This window comes from Mus caroli, chromosome 13 (assembly GCF_900094665.2).
Source record: "Mus caroli chromosome 13, CAROLI_EIJ_v1.1, whole genome shotgun sequence".
Taxonomy (NCBI): domain Eukaryota; kingdom Metazoa; phylum Chordata; class Mammalia; order Rodentia; family Muridae; genus Mus; species Mus caroli.
In genome coordinates, this window is record NC_034582.1 from 108,055,689 (window position 1) to 108,073,021 (window position 17,333).

The 17,333-nt window shown below is 42.8% G+C and overlaps 1 protein-coding gene across 5 annotated transcripts; it reads left to right on the forward strand.

Annotated features, from left to right (window-relative positions):
* Positions 1-2,389: 2,389 nt before the first annotated feature.
* Mocs2 (molybdenum cofactor synthesis 2) lies at positions 2,390-13,414 on the forward strand. 5 transcript variants are annotated; one of them, XM_021180165.2, is made up of 8 exons: positions 3,089-3,151; positions 3,542-3,663; positions 4,970-5,114; positions 9,197-9,324; positions 9,830-9,980; positions 10,810-10,933; positions 12,077-12,134; positions 12,971-13,412. In XM_021180165.2, exons 3-8 carry the CDS (start codon positions 5,017-5,019, stop codon positions 12,979-12,981), a joined length of 570 nt encoding a protein of 189 aa, XP_021035824.1. In that variant the 5' UTR covers positions 3,089-3,151; positions 3,542-3,663; positions 4,970-5,016; the 3' UTR covers positions 12,982-13,412. The 5 variants fall into 5 exon arrangements, with proteins under 5 accessions (XP_021035825.1, XP_021035823.1, XP_021035822.1 ...); XM_021180163.1 differs by lacking the exons at positions 3,089-3,151; positions 12,077-12,134 and adding an exon at positions 2,418-2,483; XM_029468488.1 differs by lacking the exon at positions 12,077-12,134 and having other exon boundaries at positions 3,105-3,151.
* The last annotated feature ends 3,919 nt before the right edge of the window (positions 13,415-17,333 follow it).

A 17,333-nucleotide genomic window follows, 5' to 3' on the forward strand; every position in this document is an offset into this window, starting at 1 on the left:
GACCAGGGGACGTCACCAAGCCAAGGATGGCCAATTACCAATCAAGGCGTTCCCACAGACATGTCCACAGCGCCTGATCTATATTATTTTTAGATTGGAGCTCCTTTTCCAGTTTATTCAAGGCTGTGACAGGCGGACATTTAAACTAACCTGCACAGCAGTAATGTGCAGTAGTAATGGTGGGAAGTATTTACACAATATTAATCAGACAGGAAATGATGTTACCTGTGCATTCAAAATTTGTTGGCAAATCTAATGAACATAGACCCTGACAGACATTTTTTGGAAACATTTTGGAAAAGGGAATGAACATTTTTGGAAATCCAGTCATCCCTGAGATATCTTCCTCAAATCAATAGATCCTTTTGTGAGGAGCCAAAATGTTCCTACATTTCTAATATCAGAGCTTAGATTCTTTTTTTAAATCTAGAAATAAGGCGGAAATGTCTTTATCTAAATTTATGTCCGTATTTTTAACTAAATGGCATTTCATTTAGTACAGACTGAGAAAATAGTGACTAGATTTTTTTTTATAATAAATTGTAACTCAAGCAAAATAATAACCTCGCTACTAAAGAGGTTAGGCTATTCCTAGCAATTTATTATGTTCCATTCTAATTACCCACTTATGTAATTAATGAGTTTGTAACTAAAATAACATTAAAGTCTTCAGCATAACATGAAAATATCCTGGTATTAGTCTGGTTTGCAATCAGAACTTAAGAGAGGGCTGTATATATATATTTTTTTATTTGAGTAACGAAGTAAAAAATGAGTAGAAACTGGAAGTATTAGGCGCCAAAAATCTTGAAAAGACTCACTCCACAAATAACTCAGAAAAGAGACAGCATGTTTCCCCAACAAGATTTGGGAAGAGGCTGACAAAGAATTTTTTTTCTTTTTAACTAAGTCATTAAGTTAAAACCATCAACAGAAAAACTGCAGGAAAATGTGTGCCATTTGAAAACATTATTTATTTTAACCTGTAAAAGAATTTTTAACAATTTTACTGTCCAGTGCTGTGGATTGTGACTTTACACTAAGTGACATTTCAGCCCTAAGAATCTTGTAAAATAAAGAGGCATCATCATGAAAACTTTCATTATGATGTTTTGTAATTACATACTTCAATTCTGGGCAATTTTCATTAATATTTTCAAAATGAATGGCATTATCCTGATGTCATGGTCTCATAATTGGATTTTTAATATTTGAGTAGAGTAAAACCTTATTGAGCTTTGTCTTTGTCATTGTTAAGATTTTATTTCTTATGTGTGTGGGTGTTTTGCCTGTATGAGTGTCTGAGCACCGCCTAGGTGGATGCTGGGAATTGAACCTGCGTCCTCTGGCAGAGCAGCTTAGCACAGGCTTAACCCCGTCTCATCTCTGAGTCCACCAAAAGAAGTTTTTAGGAAGAGCTCTTAGGCAATTTTTGAGGTCCCACCTGCCCTCTCCGCCTCCGAGTAGGAATGATAGGCTCTAGCCTTTATATGCACCAGTTTGGTTGCAAAACCACATTGAACTATGCATTGTTTCTTAGCCTATTGAAGATATTGCTCATTGCTGTCAGTGGACACGACCCAGGAGCCCAGAGTGACTGTCAGTTTCTTTGTTTACCTAACAGCATGTGGACATAAACATTCAACCTTAATGTTTAGCAACCTTATCAAAATATATGTTGATGCAAATCATAATCGGGCTTATTACTCCCCTCAGCCCACCCTTCCCCTTCTGCATTTCTATTTTTTCCTTGAACTGGATACGCCCATCTTGCCAACTATTTTCCTTCTGGGAATTTAGAACCCAATTTTTACGTTCCCATAGCTTGACACAGAACGTGAAATGTCCTTTCCTTCCGTATTTGTTACTATTTTGGCAAATGTATTTGGCACAAGAATCTCCTTGGTGAGACTTCCTATAGCAGGTGACCCAGCCACGCCCCACCGCCACTCTCAACTAAAAGGTACGGTTTTTACTAAGATTACACTTGGAACACAGTTAACCCGGACTGAGCGCCCAGCGAGGGCCATTTAAATCCACGTACCCATGCGACAACTAAGGCAGAGATGTGTGCCTATAAGTCTGGATGGGGTCGCTGGCTCAGAAACTCCTGAGCGCCTAAAACACTGAAGTGACAGTCAGATACCGTCTCCACGCTGCGAATAAGAACCCGAATCCCACACGGAATGGAGAGGCCGCCTAGGTTAGCCTGGGGAAGGCCACCCTGCCTGGTCACACAAGAGGTCGCAGCAGTGGGATCCAAACGCCGAGCAAACTTTTGCAGGTGCGGAAGGCGGGGCGGGGCGGGGCGGGGCGGGGCGGGGCGGAGCGAAGTGTACGCAGGCGCAGTGTCCACACGCCGGGGGTTGAGCACCACCCAGAAGGTGGAGCATCCGGCTGCGCATGCGCCCTGAGTCACCGGCGCCTCTCGGGGTTGGAGAACTGGCTCCGCGGTGTGTAGCGGGATGGTTCCTAGGTGCCAGGTAAGAGTTGGTTCGCGCGGACGAGCTAGCCTGGGTGTGGGGCTCCACCACAGCCCGGCCCTGCTGGGGCGCCCCTTCCTCTCTAACTCCTCCCGGGTTCCGGGTCTTGCGCCTGCTGCTCGCTGAATGTCAAGTTCTGTCCCCGAACTCTGGAGTCCAGGTCATGGCCTTCACGACCGATTCCCTTCTGGAGGCTCCTAGACGGTTTTTTCCCCTTACCATTCGGGATGATTCATTTTGACACTTTTTAAAATTAAAACGCTCCTAGTTAGGAATTATTGTGAGGAAATGCGCATCACCCATGGATTGACAGGCTCAGGATAGTTTGCAGCAGCCGTGATTATTGTGGAGAGACCGAGTTGTACTGAGTGACAGGTGAGACCTTGTGCACAGTCAGGTCCCTTCGTTCCCAGGCTGATTACACGGGTTTGGCCTAGAAACTACCAGTTGATCCTGCAATTCAAGCCCATTTGCTTTGCGACATGTCAAATGTTCTGTGTTGTGTAACTTAATCGTAATGTAGGACGGAATCAAAGGTCATTTGACCACTGTGAAATGAAAGCTAGGCCTTTGCTGACTGGGTTATTTAATTTACTTGTGTAATCCATCCCCTGACTCAGACCTCTGTCTCTGCTTCGCGGCTGATGGAAGAATCGATTCCGTGTCAAGTTAAGTCAGACTTCGCATGTTTTCTAAGGAAATGTAGTAGGATTTTAATGCTGCTTGTGAGAGGTCTGAACGGTAGGCAGAAATCAGAAGTGATTTTAAAGCGTTTGTCTCAAATATGAATCTATAGATACATGGAAATGTTTTGTTTGTTTGTTTATGTTTTTCGAGACAGGGTTTCTCTGTGTAGCCCTGGCTATCCAGAACTACACTCTGGTAGACCAGGCTGGTCTTGAACTCACATAGATCTGACTGTTTCTGCCTCCCAGTTCTGGGATTAAAGACATGTGTCGTCACCACCAGGCCGATACTGAAGTTTTCTGAGCCATTGCATTTGGGAAGCGAGGAGACTTCTTGGTGCCGGCTATTTAGACGATCCTCTCTCCTTTCAGATTGAAGTGTTGTATTTTGCAAAAAGTGCTGAAATAGCCGGCGTTCGCTCGGAGACCATTTCTGTGCCACAGGAAATCAAAGCATCACAGCTGTGGAAGGAGCTCGAGAGTCTCCATCCTGGGTAGCTAACGTTGTAGAATGCATATGATGAACATGTAAAGGTTTCTAAAATGTGTAAATTATGTGTGAGTGTGCGTATGTGTGTTCTCACACGAGAGTACTAGTTCTTTAAAATTCTTGAAATTTTAAAACTCTGGTATTTAGAAGCATTCAAGTACCACAAGGAACATCACAGATAATTTACTAGAAAGACAGTCAAGTGGATGCCCCCTAGATATGTTTATGTAATTTACAATCATTTTTCTAATTTCTAAGACGGAAAAATGCAAGTTCTGCCTTTTATAGCCTAAGATGAAAAATTGAAAGATGCTGTTAAAAACATACATTATAAACCTTTCTGTCCTTTTCTCTCTTTTAAAATACTCAAAAGTTTCTGAGATAGAAAGAAAAATGAAGTATAACAGACCCTACATGCTTCTGAGCTTGGGTTTTATAATATTTGAAAATTTCTCACTGGTCCCTGAAAATCTGAAATGAAACTTATTATTTTTCCCTGAAGCCCTGTGGGGATGAACTATAGAATGGCTGGAAACTGTCCCAAGAACACCAGTGGTGCTGCTTCAGCCTGCGGAAAGAGGTTTCCCCCAGAGCTCAGCTCTGTGCGGAAGGTGCTACACTAGTAGCTCTCAACCTGTGGGTGGCCACCCCCGCAAGGGGTCGAATGACCTTTACACAAGGGTCACCTATTAGATAGCATATCAGATATTTTCATTACAATTCATAACAGCGGCAAAAATGACAGTTATGAAGTAGCAACGAAGTAATTGTGTGGCTGGGGGGTCACCACGATGTGAGGAACTGTATTAAAAAGGGTGGCACCATTCGGAAGGTTGTGCCACACTGTATGCTCAGAAGGACTGGATGCTTCTCCCTGGCTGGGAACCACTCAAATCACTCACTTCCTTGTGAAAGGTTGGCAAGCCCTTTGTGCTGTTTTACCTACCTGTAAGCCAGCAGCCGGCTTCATACGAAAAGGCTGTGTTCTGGTTGGGAAGTTTTTGTTTTGATTTTTTTTTTCTTTTCTCCAAAGTTTTGAATATAGGTCTGTAAACTTTTCTGTCCTTTTCTCTTCTCTAGAATACTCAAAAGGTTTCTGAGGTTAAAGGAAAAGCGTAGAATAAGTTTGTGATATTTGCTATTTTCCCACTGGCCTTGGCTTTAGAGCAACCTAACCTATGTTTGGGGTCAAGCGTGCTGTACACAGTGAGAGTGAGGTCAGTGCCTCTGTGAGTGAAGTATTACTTAATGCAGCTGAGGAGGTGTGAGGAGCAGCTCACAGGGTCTAACCAGGGCCACTTCTCCTTCAGGTTGGCTGATGTTAGAAACCAGGTGATATTTGCTGTTCGTCAAGAGTATGTCGAGCTTGGAGATCAGCAACTCCTGCTTCAGCCCGGAGACGAGGTTGCCATCATCCCGCCAATCAGTGGAGGATAGTGCATCTGAGCCGTCCGGGTATGTGGTGAAGGACCAGCCTCAGGATACCTTGCCTATGGTTTGCTCTTACTGTCTATTCTGTGTGAGTCTGACTGCACCAGTCCTTTGCCAAGGCAGCAGCAACTGGGATTTCTATACTGATGCGAGGTCGTGATGAACACTGTCTACCGTCTCCCATGACCCCTAGAGTAAGCAGTTTGATGTGTTCATTATATTCATTTAACATTTCTCATTGAGATCTTATAATGCATGTGTTTTGATGGTGGGAAAACAAACTCAGAGAAATTTAAAAAGACCTTGTCTTTAGGGACTGGGGAGGTGCCTCTGTCTGTGAAGTGCTTGTATGAGCATGAGGGCTTACATTAGGGACCTAGAACCCCTGTAGAAGCCAGATGTGGCAACACATTCTTTTAGCCTCAGCCCTGGAAGGCAGAGACAGATGGATCCCTAAGGATGTGCAGGCCAGTGAAGTCCAGATTAACTGAGAGACTCTGTTTCAAAACATAAGATGGAAAGCAATTGAGGAAGACACCCATGTTGCCATTTGGCCTCTGCCCAAATGTGCATGGTGTTCAGGTTCATGGACACACACACATACATGCACACACATACATGAACACACACATACATGCACACACAAACGAAAGCTTGCTTTGGCCACGTGTGGCCACACATGGCCTTTCCTCACAGTGGCAGGACCAGAATTTGAATTTACCTTTGTAGTATGACTTTTTTTACCTTTTAACAAATGTGGTTGCTTATACCTGATAATAGCTTCCCTGGATGTAAACTGTACAAGTAGGAAGTTAAAAGGATTGTCCCTGAAGAGACAATCAACTACTGTCCAGCACAGAGGAGCAGCTTCTCAGCTGTGTGGTCGTGGGACTCTAGGGTCAACTTAGTCCATGGAAGAGTGGGATGAGTATAAACATTCTTCAGGGTAGTGTGGGAGCGCCCGGCTAAGGATTGAGTCAGAACAGCTTGTTTTATTGTCAACTGAAGAATAAATACACTGCAAGGTAAACTGTTTTTGAATAAGAACTCTTTAAAGTATAGATAAAAAAAAGAGAGATAGAAAAAAAAGATATCCCAAAAGCAACAGTAAATATCCTTCACAGAGGCAAAGGTTCAGCCCCATTAAAGACAAGCCAGAGGGGTCTGTTTTCTCTGCCTCCCTTTCCTGGAAAGCTGTGCAGCAGATGCCAGCATGTTCACACTTAGGGAACTTTCTCAGGCCTGCTGTCTGGACACACTAGGATTCCCTGTGGAAGATGTATCTTAGTTTCATGATCATGTTCTGATCAGCCCATCTCAGGGAGTTCTAAGATGCTAATTTTCAGAGTTAATTCAGAGAGCAAGCATACTGCTTTTAAAAGCCCACGCGTGTGACCGCAGCAATTCGGAAAGGTGAGAGCGATTGTTAATAGGATTGTACAATGTTTGAGTGAGCTCGGCCTGAGTTATCTTGGCTGGTGTTAGAACCCGCAAGCCATGTTTGAGTTGTCTTTACAGTCAGAGGTGTGGGAACTCAGTATGGTTGGAAACACGATTTGGGTTTGGTGTTTTCAGAAAGAAACAAAAAAATGATGTGTCAAGCAATGGTTCTTGGCCCCTTTGGGATCAAACAACCCTTTCCCAAGGGTTGCATAGCAGATGTCCTGCATGTCAGATATTTACAATTTTTAACAGCAGTAAAGTTACAGTTATGAAGTAGCAACAAAATGATTTTATGGTTGGGGGTTACCACAGCATGAGGACCTGTACTGAAGTGTTAGGAAGGTTGAGAGCCACAGTGTGGAGGGTGTAAGTTCCTCAGGTGGCACATAGGGAAGGTGAGAAATCTGGGAGCCACATGCTGGTTTGCTTTTTGTTTTTGTTTTATTTTTGTTTTTTTGTTTTTGTTCTTTTTTTAGCTGGAGATAGAGAAACAAACACTGGGTTAAGACTTCTTGAATTCTCAGCACTTTGCCCAGGTCTCTGATAAACTTCTCTTTCGTTTTTTTTCTATTCAGATGAACTTTCACAGGACTTCTAATTATACATCTCATGGCATGTAGCACAAGGTCCCCTTTCTTGGCCAGCCTCAAACTAGCCTCTCTCCTTTACTCCCGAGCACATCGTATTTTTTATTGTCCTATAATCTGAAATTTGCCACTCCCTTTCATCACCTGCACCCTGTCTCTATTTATCCGTGTCACTTCTTATTGCTCAGATCTCAACTTTGAACATTACCTCTTAAGAAAGACCTTTGGGGTCCCTTTATCTGCAGTAGTCCCTAAGACCTATCACAGAAGTTTACTTATTTCCATTAAGTTATCTCAGTGTGGTAGGTGTGTGTGTGTGTGTGTGTGTGTGTGTGTGTGTATAAATGTACACATGCCACAGGGTGTATATGAAAGTTAGAGGACAGCTTATGGGAGTCAATGTTTTTCCTTTCACCATTTTATGTGGATGAAGCTTGGTAGTTAGCTTTGGTGACAAGGACCTTTACCTGCTCAGCCACTTTCCTGAACCTGTGGCTCTTCATTGGTTTGCTTATCCTATTTAAAGACAAGCGCTCTGAGGTCAGGAGCCTGAGCTTTTGGTACTTGCAGATCAGTGCCTAGGGTACGTCTGGCTCGTAGTCATTTGTCGTAGTGAGGATTTCTATTCCTGTGATGAAACACCGTGCCCAAAAGCAAGTTGGAAACTAAGGAGTCTATGTCTGCTTACCACTCTGGGTCACACGCCATCACTGAGGGAAATCAAGGCTGGATCTGAAGCAGAAGTCATGTTAGAATACTGCTTACTGGTTTGGTCCTCATGGCTTACTCATTATGGTTTGCTTCATCTGCTTTCTTATAGCACCCAGAACCACTAACCTAGGGCTGGCACACCCCACAGTGAGCCGGGTCCTCCCACCTCAATCATCAATAAAGAAAATGCCCCACAGGCTTCCTTACCTACAGACCAGTCTTTTGGCAGCCTGAGGTTCCCTCTTCCTGGCTTGTGTCAAGTTGGCATAAAGCTACCCACCATAGCATAAGCAGATGGCACGGGAATGCTGTTTAGTGAGTAAATGTAAAACTCCAGAAGACTTCATACCATACCTGGAGGGTAGGTGCCCAGTTTCCTTTTTCCTCTGTCACTTACTTGGCTTGAGCTAGGTTGTGAAGGGCTCATTGTTCCCGTAGAATAACCATCTCTCCCTTTTCCCGTCTCTCGCTTGAAGGAAAAGGCCATTCTGTGTGTACGACAGGCTTACGTCGTGGTTAGTGATGTCCTAAATGTGGGCGGGGTCCCTTACCAAGTGATTAGTGGTGTTCTACCTGTATGGCCTGCTTACACAGTGGTTACTGATGATCTGGGTGTGGGGCTCTGTTGAGGCTGGCCAGCGGCCCACATGTCTGGGTTCTAGCCTGGGAGGCATCTTGGAATCTGGAAGAAAAGAGGGAACTAGGTGGCGCGAGAAAGAATGGAACCAAGACATCAGTCTGATCAAGGTTCAGTTTTACTATTCGGAGACACCGGGTTATGAAGAAGTGGGAGGGACCCATTCTCGCCAAATCATCCTTGGAGTCCAGTTTCAGGTGACCACCTGTTGGCTCCGGAACAGCTAGGCGGCAGGCAGTAGCAGTGGGAGTGGCAGAAAAATAGGGTGGCAGGCTCCACCCCGGATGCTCTCTTCATGCTAACAGTCAAACCTGATCAGCCAGATTTCAGGCTGAGGAGGGGAGGTTACGGGGCTCCCTTACACAGTGGTTGGTGGTGTTCCAGGTGTGGGGCTTGGTTACACAGTCATTAGTGATGACATACATACAGCTATAAGTGGTGGTACTTTGTGTCATGCTGAGAGAGATGAGCAGCAGTTCCGTTCTTTGGTTATATTGGCCTATCCCGTGGACACGTGTGAGTGATGACGCTTATGTAGAATCCCTGTAGATTCATGAGGGGGTGTGATAATTGTTTTAGTTTATTAAAACCTTGGACTTAATTTTTATCACTCAAATCAAATCCTCGTCTTCCCACCTAATGTAGAAAAGTGGGCGTGGAAACAATGTGTAAGTCGAATGTCTTACTTCTGCCACTCTTGCTAAGGGTCGTTGACATCTTATTTCTAGGAAAGATGTGGACGATGTTCAGGAGGAACCTAAAGACATAATACAGTTCACTGCCGAGAAGCTCTCTGTGGGTGAAGTGTCACAGTTGGTGGTGTCCCCTCTGTGTGGTGCAGTGTCTCTCTTTGTAGGTGAGTTTGTGATTTCTGAACTTCTACAGAGTAGAAGCCAGTGAGTGCTCTCTATGTTGGATGTACAATACTGAGTGACAAGCCAAAACTGCCCACGGAGGGGACAGAAACTTCCCAGTTTTACTTTTATCTTAATTAGTTTTTGATTAACAAGCCATATTAAATTACAGGGATGACAAAGCATGATAAAAATCAACACTAAGAGAGAAATTTTGTACATTCCAAATGTTGAGATAAAGCATGTATTTATAGATATAACAAATGTTTTCCTTTTAAGTGTGAAGTGCTGCTGGTGAGAAGCCAAGTACAGCAGTCTGTCCTACGATGCTGTCAGGAAGCTTGCTTAGTTATTGTTATTATCATCTTGGAGCAATTCTTGTTTGCTCTCCTAGTCAAGTTTCTTTGTTAGAAATAATTCTTTTAAAAATATGTAAATGAAGTATTTCTGTTGTAGGGGAAATTTTATTCTCATTGTGTGATTTTTTTTGTTTGTTTTGTTTTTTAGGGACTACAAGAAATAACTTTGAAGGCAAGAAAGTCATTAGCTTAGAATATGAAGCATATGTACCGATGGCAGAAAATGAAATCAGAAAAATCTGTAATGACATTAGACAGAAATGGCCCGTGAGACACATAGCGGTATTCCATCGGCTTGGGTAGGATCTTTTTATCTTCTGAATGGTGAATATGGTTTTCCCTGAGGGCAGTGGAGAGGGCGTCCAGCATTCACCTTGATTGCAAGTTGGATTGCAGCTTCAGATGCCCTCGCCACCTCTTCTGCTAAAACGAAATGTGCCAAGACCTTCAGGTCCCAGCCTGAAGTGCCTGTGGGAATGGCTGCCTAAATCCTTGACCATAAGCAGTCGCTCTGGGCTCTTAGCGCAGAGTATGGTGAGAGTTGGCTCCAGATCTGAAGCCATTAAAAATAGTTGGCTTCTTATCCCACCAAAAAGAGTGGCGCTCCAGGATTTCAAAGAAGTCATCAATTAAGACATCTGTCATTGTTATTAGCTATAATTTTATTACTGACCGCTAATGCTACTGGGTGTTGCCAGTCCTGTTGCTTAAGATTCATTGGCATATATATATGTTTTTAATGCTGCGTTAAGTATCTGTGGTCACTGTGTAGTCTGTTTTAGACAGCATCTCATGTTGTGCCTTGTTTGAGTCAGGTTTATTGAATTATAGAGAAGACCTTTTTGTCTTAATCCCCATCAAAGAGTTTTTATGGATAGATGCTAATTTCCACTGAGTATAACTGAGATAAATTACCATTTTCTAGTTAAACTAGATATTTAAATACAATAAAATTACTATATATATATATATATATATATATATAGAATATATATATATATATATATATATACACATATACATATATATACATACATATAATATATATAGTGTTTTTAACATTTTTAGTGGTTTCTTTGCTGTATGAGTCAGGAGATAATGGTAATTTTTTTCACCATCTTGTTAAAGTTTGGTTCCAGTGTCAGAAGCAAGCACAGTTATTGCTGTGTCTTCAGCTCACAGAGCCGCGTCCCTGGAAGCCGTGAGCTACGCCATTGATTCTTTAAAAGCCAAGGTGCCCATATGGAAAAAGGTGAGTGAGGAAAATACCTCATTTTGTCACAGGGAGATGATTTTATTCTTAGATAAAAGACTGTTCAGAATTTGGCTTCATATGTCTTGCTTACCTATAGAATCTTGTTCTTCTCAGCTGTAAAATAGCACATTTATGTAGTGACTGTTTTCCAAGTTTAACCATATATATTATATATATATATATATATATATATATAATATATGGTTATGTAACATATATATATGTGTGTGTGTGTGTGTAAATATTTGTACCCCAAGGAGCACATGGTATAGAGCAGGCCTCCACAAGGGCTGGTGGTTAGAATCTCTAATCCACACTATTTCCGTGGTTCCTAAGGTAAATGACCCTTCAGTTAGGATTTTATTCAACTAGAGGTCTTTCTTTGGAAAGTAAGAATAATGTTGGTTTCTTAGTCTCTGGCCAAAAAGCAATCCCTCAGGGCAAAAGAGCATTTGCCTAGTGGTTTTCTTTTCAGGGAGTAGACTGTGTCTGAGAAAATGCTTAATGGATGGATTAGAAAACAAATAGGTACCAGACACGGTGTCACTCATCCACATCCCCTGCACTGTGAGAAGAACACAAGTTTTAATCTGCCATAGGCACATAGATCCCATCTCAGAAATATATATAAAAATTGAAACCATCACTAGGACTTTCTGCCTTTACGTCAAGTCAATCAAGAGCAAGTCACTCTGGTTAAATGGGCATTTTGCATGGCCAGCCTCTGCTCCCCACAGTAGAGTAGCAGCACTGGGGGACAGTTCTGCACTTGCAAATGTGTACTTATGCATCTGAGTCTAAGACCCCCAAGTGGCCCTCAGCAGTGTGGCTGTTCCCAAAACCAAGCTCCAAGGTCAGAAGAAGCTCACACAGGGCCAGGACTATCCTGAAAGCAGTGGCTGCCTCAGTCAGTGGGAAAGATGAGCAAGCAGGACCGTGGTCTATGAAATTTAGTGGATGTCGTATTTTCTGAGTGGGCTAAAGACTTTAGGAACTACGTTGGAATTACAAGGTAGGGTATGTGTCCATGGAGGTCATGATTCTGAGAGAATATGAGGCAAGCCCAGACAAGGGGAAGGGGTTGAAATTGCTCCAATTGAGGTTCCACCCAGATGGCAACAATAGCTGTCTTTTCTGCAGAGGAGAGGACGACAGGGAGGACCGCAGAGGAGGCTCTGCCCTGAAGTGAGAGCAGGAAGTGAGTGAGCACACACTCTCACTTTATGCCTGGAGGGCTGGGGCAGTGCGGGTGCTCAGAGGCAGGCAGACAGGGCAGGGAACCCGGACCTTGTCTGGGAACAAACAGAACACTGGTGACCTACGCCACGAGGTGCAGCGCAGACCTGACACACCAAGGATTTCCATAGCGGCTGTGAGGAAACCCAGAAAGAAATTCAGCAGTTTAGCAGAGAAGAGACGGGGCGGGGCGGGAGGGGGAGGGGAAAGGAGAAGAGGTGAAAACCACAAGAACATTTAAGGGCAGTCGCACTTGGGTTTATCCCACTGCAGGAATGAGATCGGGCCAAGAGGTGTTGGCTTTCTACTTCCTGTTCAGAGCTCAGGCCGGATTCTTTGCCTGGCCCACACGTGGAGATCATCTGAGACACAGGAAAAGGGGCTGTAGGCAGGTTAGGGCACTGCACAGAGGTCACAGCAGACTGAAGCGCAGGCCTCTTTAATTACTTCCCTGTTCTCATGTAGCTTCATGACTGATGGGAATCCAGTCCACCCTTTCTCTTAGTGATGTTCACGTAGGTGCGTTTGCAGAGAAGTACAGTTTAAAAAGCTTATCCTCTTCTGTAACTGCACCATGTCTTGTGACAGCTTCTGGTCTGTCACCTCCTGATTGGAGTTAGAGGAGCCTGCGTAGGGGACATGTATTTATGTCCATGTTCTCGGTGCCTCATGTCCCTTATGTTGTTAGAAAGAGTGCACATCTACACATAGATGTGCTATTTACTGGGCTCATTTGTTCAGAGTATTTTATTCTCATTAACATGCATTTTGAATACCTGCTCTCCTTCTGGTTTTTAGGAAATATATGAAGAATCAACCTCATCTTGGAAAAGAAACAAAGAGTGCTTCTGGGCAGCTGGTGACTAGTCAAGTGTGGTGCGCTAAGTCTAAAATTTGATAATCTCATAGCTAACACAAACGGAGAAGTAGCCAAGTGCATGAGTGTGTGGGATGAGGGGCTGCCTAGGACCTAAAGATGGGGAGAAAGGGCTTGACCTAAACCTGTGATAAGGTGTCTGCAATAGACCCAGCCTTCTGTGACTAACTCCTAACTAGCCAGCTCGCAGTGTGCTGCAGCCTGCCTTTTACCTTCAGCTGTCTCAGGAAGACCTCGCTGTCCCAGAGTGTACTGACAGCTTCACTATCAGGCATGTATTACAAAAAACCTGGCAGAATCAGAAACTCATTTACATAACGAAAAAGTGAATCTAAATAAATCATGATTTAAACAGTCTAAAAATAGATCCTATCTCTTTTTTAGTCAATGATAATACCTAAGGGATTTTACATTACAGAAACTGCTGTGACTTCAAAATCTAATTATACAGTAAAGCCTTTTATATTTCATTAGTTGTCAATATTCTCACCACTGTACAGATTAGCATAAAATTGTTATAAAACTAACTAGCAACGAGGTGGTTTATGTTAAAGTGATGTATGTTTAAAAGTTGGCCCACAACTGCTTAAGGAGATTGTGCAGTTATTTATTAAAGTAGTTTAGATAGTTTTCATAATGTTTATGTAACAATAGCCTGTGTGAAGCTAATACTAAACAAATTAAATTTTCTGCAAGATATTTATACTAAGCATCCAGTTTTTGATTGGTGAATTTATCATGGCAGGTTTGAATATACAAATCTCGTACACTTTGTGTTTTCAGCTTTATTGACATATATTCGACAAGTGAAATAGACGTAGGTTCTATAACGTGGTGTCGTGATGAGATCATCACAGCCCAGACGGTTAACATGTCCATCACCTCAGACAGGTTCACTGGGAAGACTGAAGGTACACTCTAAGCTCAGAAAGAACTAAACTATAGCAGGGCTGGAGAGATGGCTCAGCAGTTAAGAGCACTGGCTGCTCTTCCAGAGGACCCAGGTTCAATTCCCAGCACTCACTTGGCAGATCACACTTGTCTGTAAGTCCAGTTCCAGGGTTTCTGAGGCATATATATATATAATAAATATATAATATCAAAATATGTAATAAATTGTGTGAATGTATACACACATACACACACATATAATCATTGTCATAGAATTATCATTGCTCACAATGAGAATAAAAACTACTTTTAAACACTTAGATTGAAAGGATTTTTCTCTTGCTTTGAAAGGTTATCCCTGTGATATCCAGGAAAATCACATTTTTACCTAATTAGCGCATATATTCAGGGACTGTTTTCAGAATGCCTATGCTCTGACAACCCTGCCCTCCACCTTTACTGTCATGGGAAGATCATCTGTCCCGAGTGGCTGTGAGTGACAGGACAGTTGTGCAGCTTCAGGAATCTCTCCGTTACTTGTCTGTGTTCTTGGTTCATCCCTAGGGATTAGGTACATAGGACACTGAGAAGAAAGAAAAAGCCCCATTTCCCCTTCTTTAGTGATCGAGGGCCATCTGTCTGCCTCAGCCTTCTCTCAGTCTAGAACCTTCCTGATCTTCCTCCGAGCCTTGGTCTTTATGTGAGGGATCAAGGGCTGTGGGTTGGAGTCACTTCCTCTACACCTGAAAGCAGATAAAGTTAGTAGACCTGTGTATATCATTAGGACTTCACAGCTGTGGCGCTGATATGTTGCTTTTAATGTTCATGTAAGGTGCTTTTAATTTTTAAGCTATCTCTACTAGAACTGGGAATGGTAATGCATGCCTTTAGTATTAGCTTTAGAGATGATCTCAGAGTGTGAAGCCAGTGTAGTCTACATAGTCCCAGAACAACAGGGCTACACAGAGAAACAAAACAAAACAAAACAAAGACAAAAACAAAAACAAACCAACCAACAACAAACAGATTGTCCTATTCAAATGTTCTTTAAAAGGACCTTATTGAAGATCATGTTTTTAAAGAACATAGAGCAATTAAAAATGGTTTTAAAGAATTGTGCTATCATTAAGTAGGCTTTATATAGTGTGGGACCCAGACTGTGCTTTTAAGTCTCCGGCATGCAGATGTAGGATGTGACCTGAGACGTGCTGGAAGAACCAGAATAGAACATGGTTGAAAGTTTGCAGGGCCCAGCACTGGAATCCAACAGATGATCCATTAATCCTTACCATAGCAGGGGTGGCAGAGTGGATTGGTTCCTGAGAGATTGAGGGGCTGACATCATCCTGACACGCAGCAGCTGCTAGTTGGCTCTTAAAGCAGGTAGAGGAATAGTTTTAAAAAGGAGCAGCGTCTTTTACAGATTGCTCGCTTTGGACTGTGGCTGTGGTTCTGAGGAGACTTCCCTCAGGAAACACGATCATCGTGAGCTCATGTTTATGCTCCAGATGCCCTTGAGTGGTAGAGAATGGACAGGCTCGTGTCTGCGCACAGTAGCAGATGTCCACTCATTGATGACATCTAGAGCCTCTAGATTTTTATCCTTTGAGTAAGGTCACGCAGGGTCACAATATGGCTTCAGAATGTTTTGAGAGAAGTGGTTACAAAGCTGTCATTTGGATCCTGGTTTTGACTGCTTGAGTGTGAATGCCTGGGCTAACAGGATGTCTGGGTGAGGCTTGAATCTCGTTTCTTTACCCACCCACCCCTTCATAGTCCAGGACTCGTGGATTACAGGCATCACCTAATGGCCACGCTGCCTCTACCACTTCCAGCCTAACACATCTTTCTAGTGAGGGCTTCTCACAGGTACTGGGACCCCAGGTCCCAGAGTTACCTCTGTGATCCAACAGAGTTAGCCTTCCTCCCAGCTCCCATTCAGCTCCAGGCTTGCTGCTTTGCTGAGGCTGGTGTGGGCAGGCTACACCTACCTTTCCTAGGTTAGTCTTCCTTCTGAGATGTATGTACCCTGCTTCTTGTTCTAGTCTCTGAATGTTATTTCTAAAGAGAGCCTTCACAGACTTCCTGGCATGAAAGTGGAATCCCGTCCATTTCCTCCGTCTCATATTTGCTACGGTACCTAATGCTACCTGAAGTACTACATGCAGTAGCTTATCACCTCCGTTAGCCTCAGCTGCACGAGATCAAGGGCCTAACCAGTGCATGAGGCTATAGTATGTTCTCAAATACTTACGGAATGAATACTTGTGCTGTTGGTTTCACATACTGTGTCTCAAATGGAACACACTTGACATGGAAGTTGTACCACATACAGATGTGAAACAGCATCTGATTAAATTTAATTGGGCAAGCATAGCTCTTCTAGACGACTGTGTGTTGTAGTTAGTTGGATCATCCAACAGAGGGCAGTAGATGCAGGGCTATAATTGTGACTGACTTAAATCCTGTATTGACTTGAAGCAAAAAGTTTAGTTAATTGTAGCCATTCTATAAGGCTGGAGTGGTCTTTAAGTGAGATCTAATGTCTGATCTTTAATTGCTATCTTATTAAAAAATGAAAAGTTACAATAGGGTGAGGGAGAGGCTGTTAAGGAAGTGTTTATACTTTTTAATACTAATATAGAATTAATAAGAGGAGTCACTTACCTTTTGCACATGAGTAAATATAAAATTATACAGCGACCTGTCTGGGACCAGATGATGGCTTTGACATAGGGTTTAAATGCCCGCATTGAGAAGCAGACATGAAGTCCCACCCTGATTGACCAGCCGTTTGCAATTGACATCTGTTGGGACATTAATGGACATTAATGGAGCGTCACTCAGTTTATCAACCACCCTCCAGGGCAGACCCTGTGGTGGTCAACACAGTGGATTCCATGCTTTTTTGTGTGTGTGCTACTTTTGTTTTATTTTATCTTTTTTTTTTTTTTTTTTTTGAGAGAGAGAGATAGAGAAACAAAATTAGATAAGTAGGGAGGTGAGGAGAATCTGGGAAGAGTTGGGTAAGGGGAAAGAATATCTTGAAAATACTTTATATGCAACTTTTTAAATTAAAAAAAATCTGTAAAGGAAAAATAAAAACAAACCCCCAAACCAGAAAACTAAAACCAAAACAACTTTTTCTTTCCTCCAACATTGTATCTTAAACACAGTTTCAGGGTTTGGTTTGGTTTGGTTTTGTTCAGGTAGAAGACCACATGAAAGAATGCCTGATACCTAAATGGGAGCTATTTTATCATTGAGGGGAGGTCAACACACTCAACCTTTTCCCGAATTCTGCAGCAGTCTGGCATGCACACAGTGAAGGCAGTCTGTAACTGTGTCCAGCTTTAATCTGCAGCATGCTCATTTCAGTGTGTGTAAGTTCTT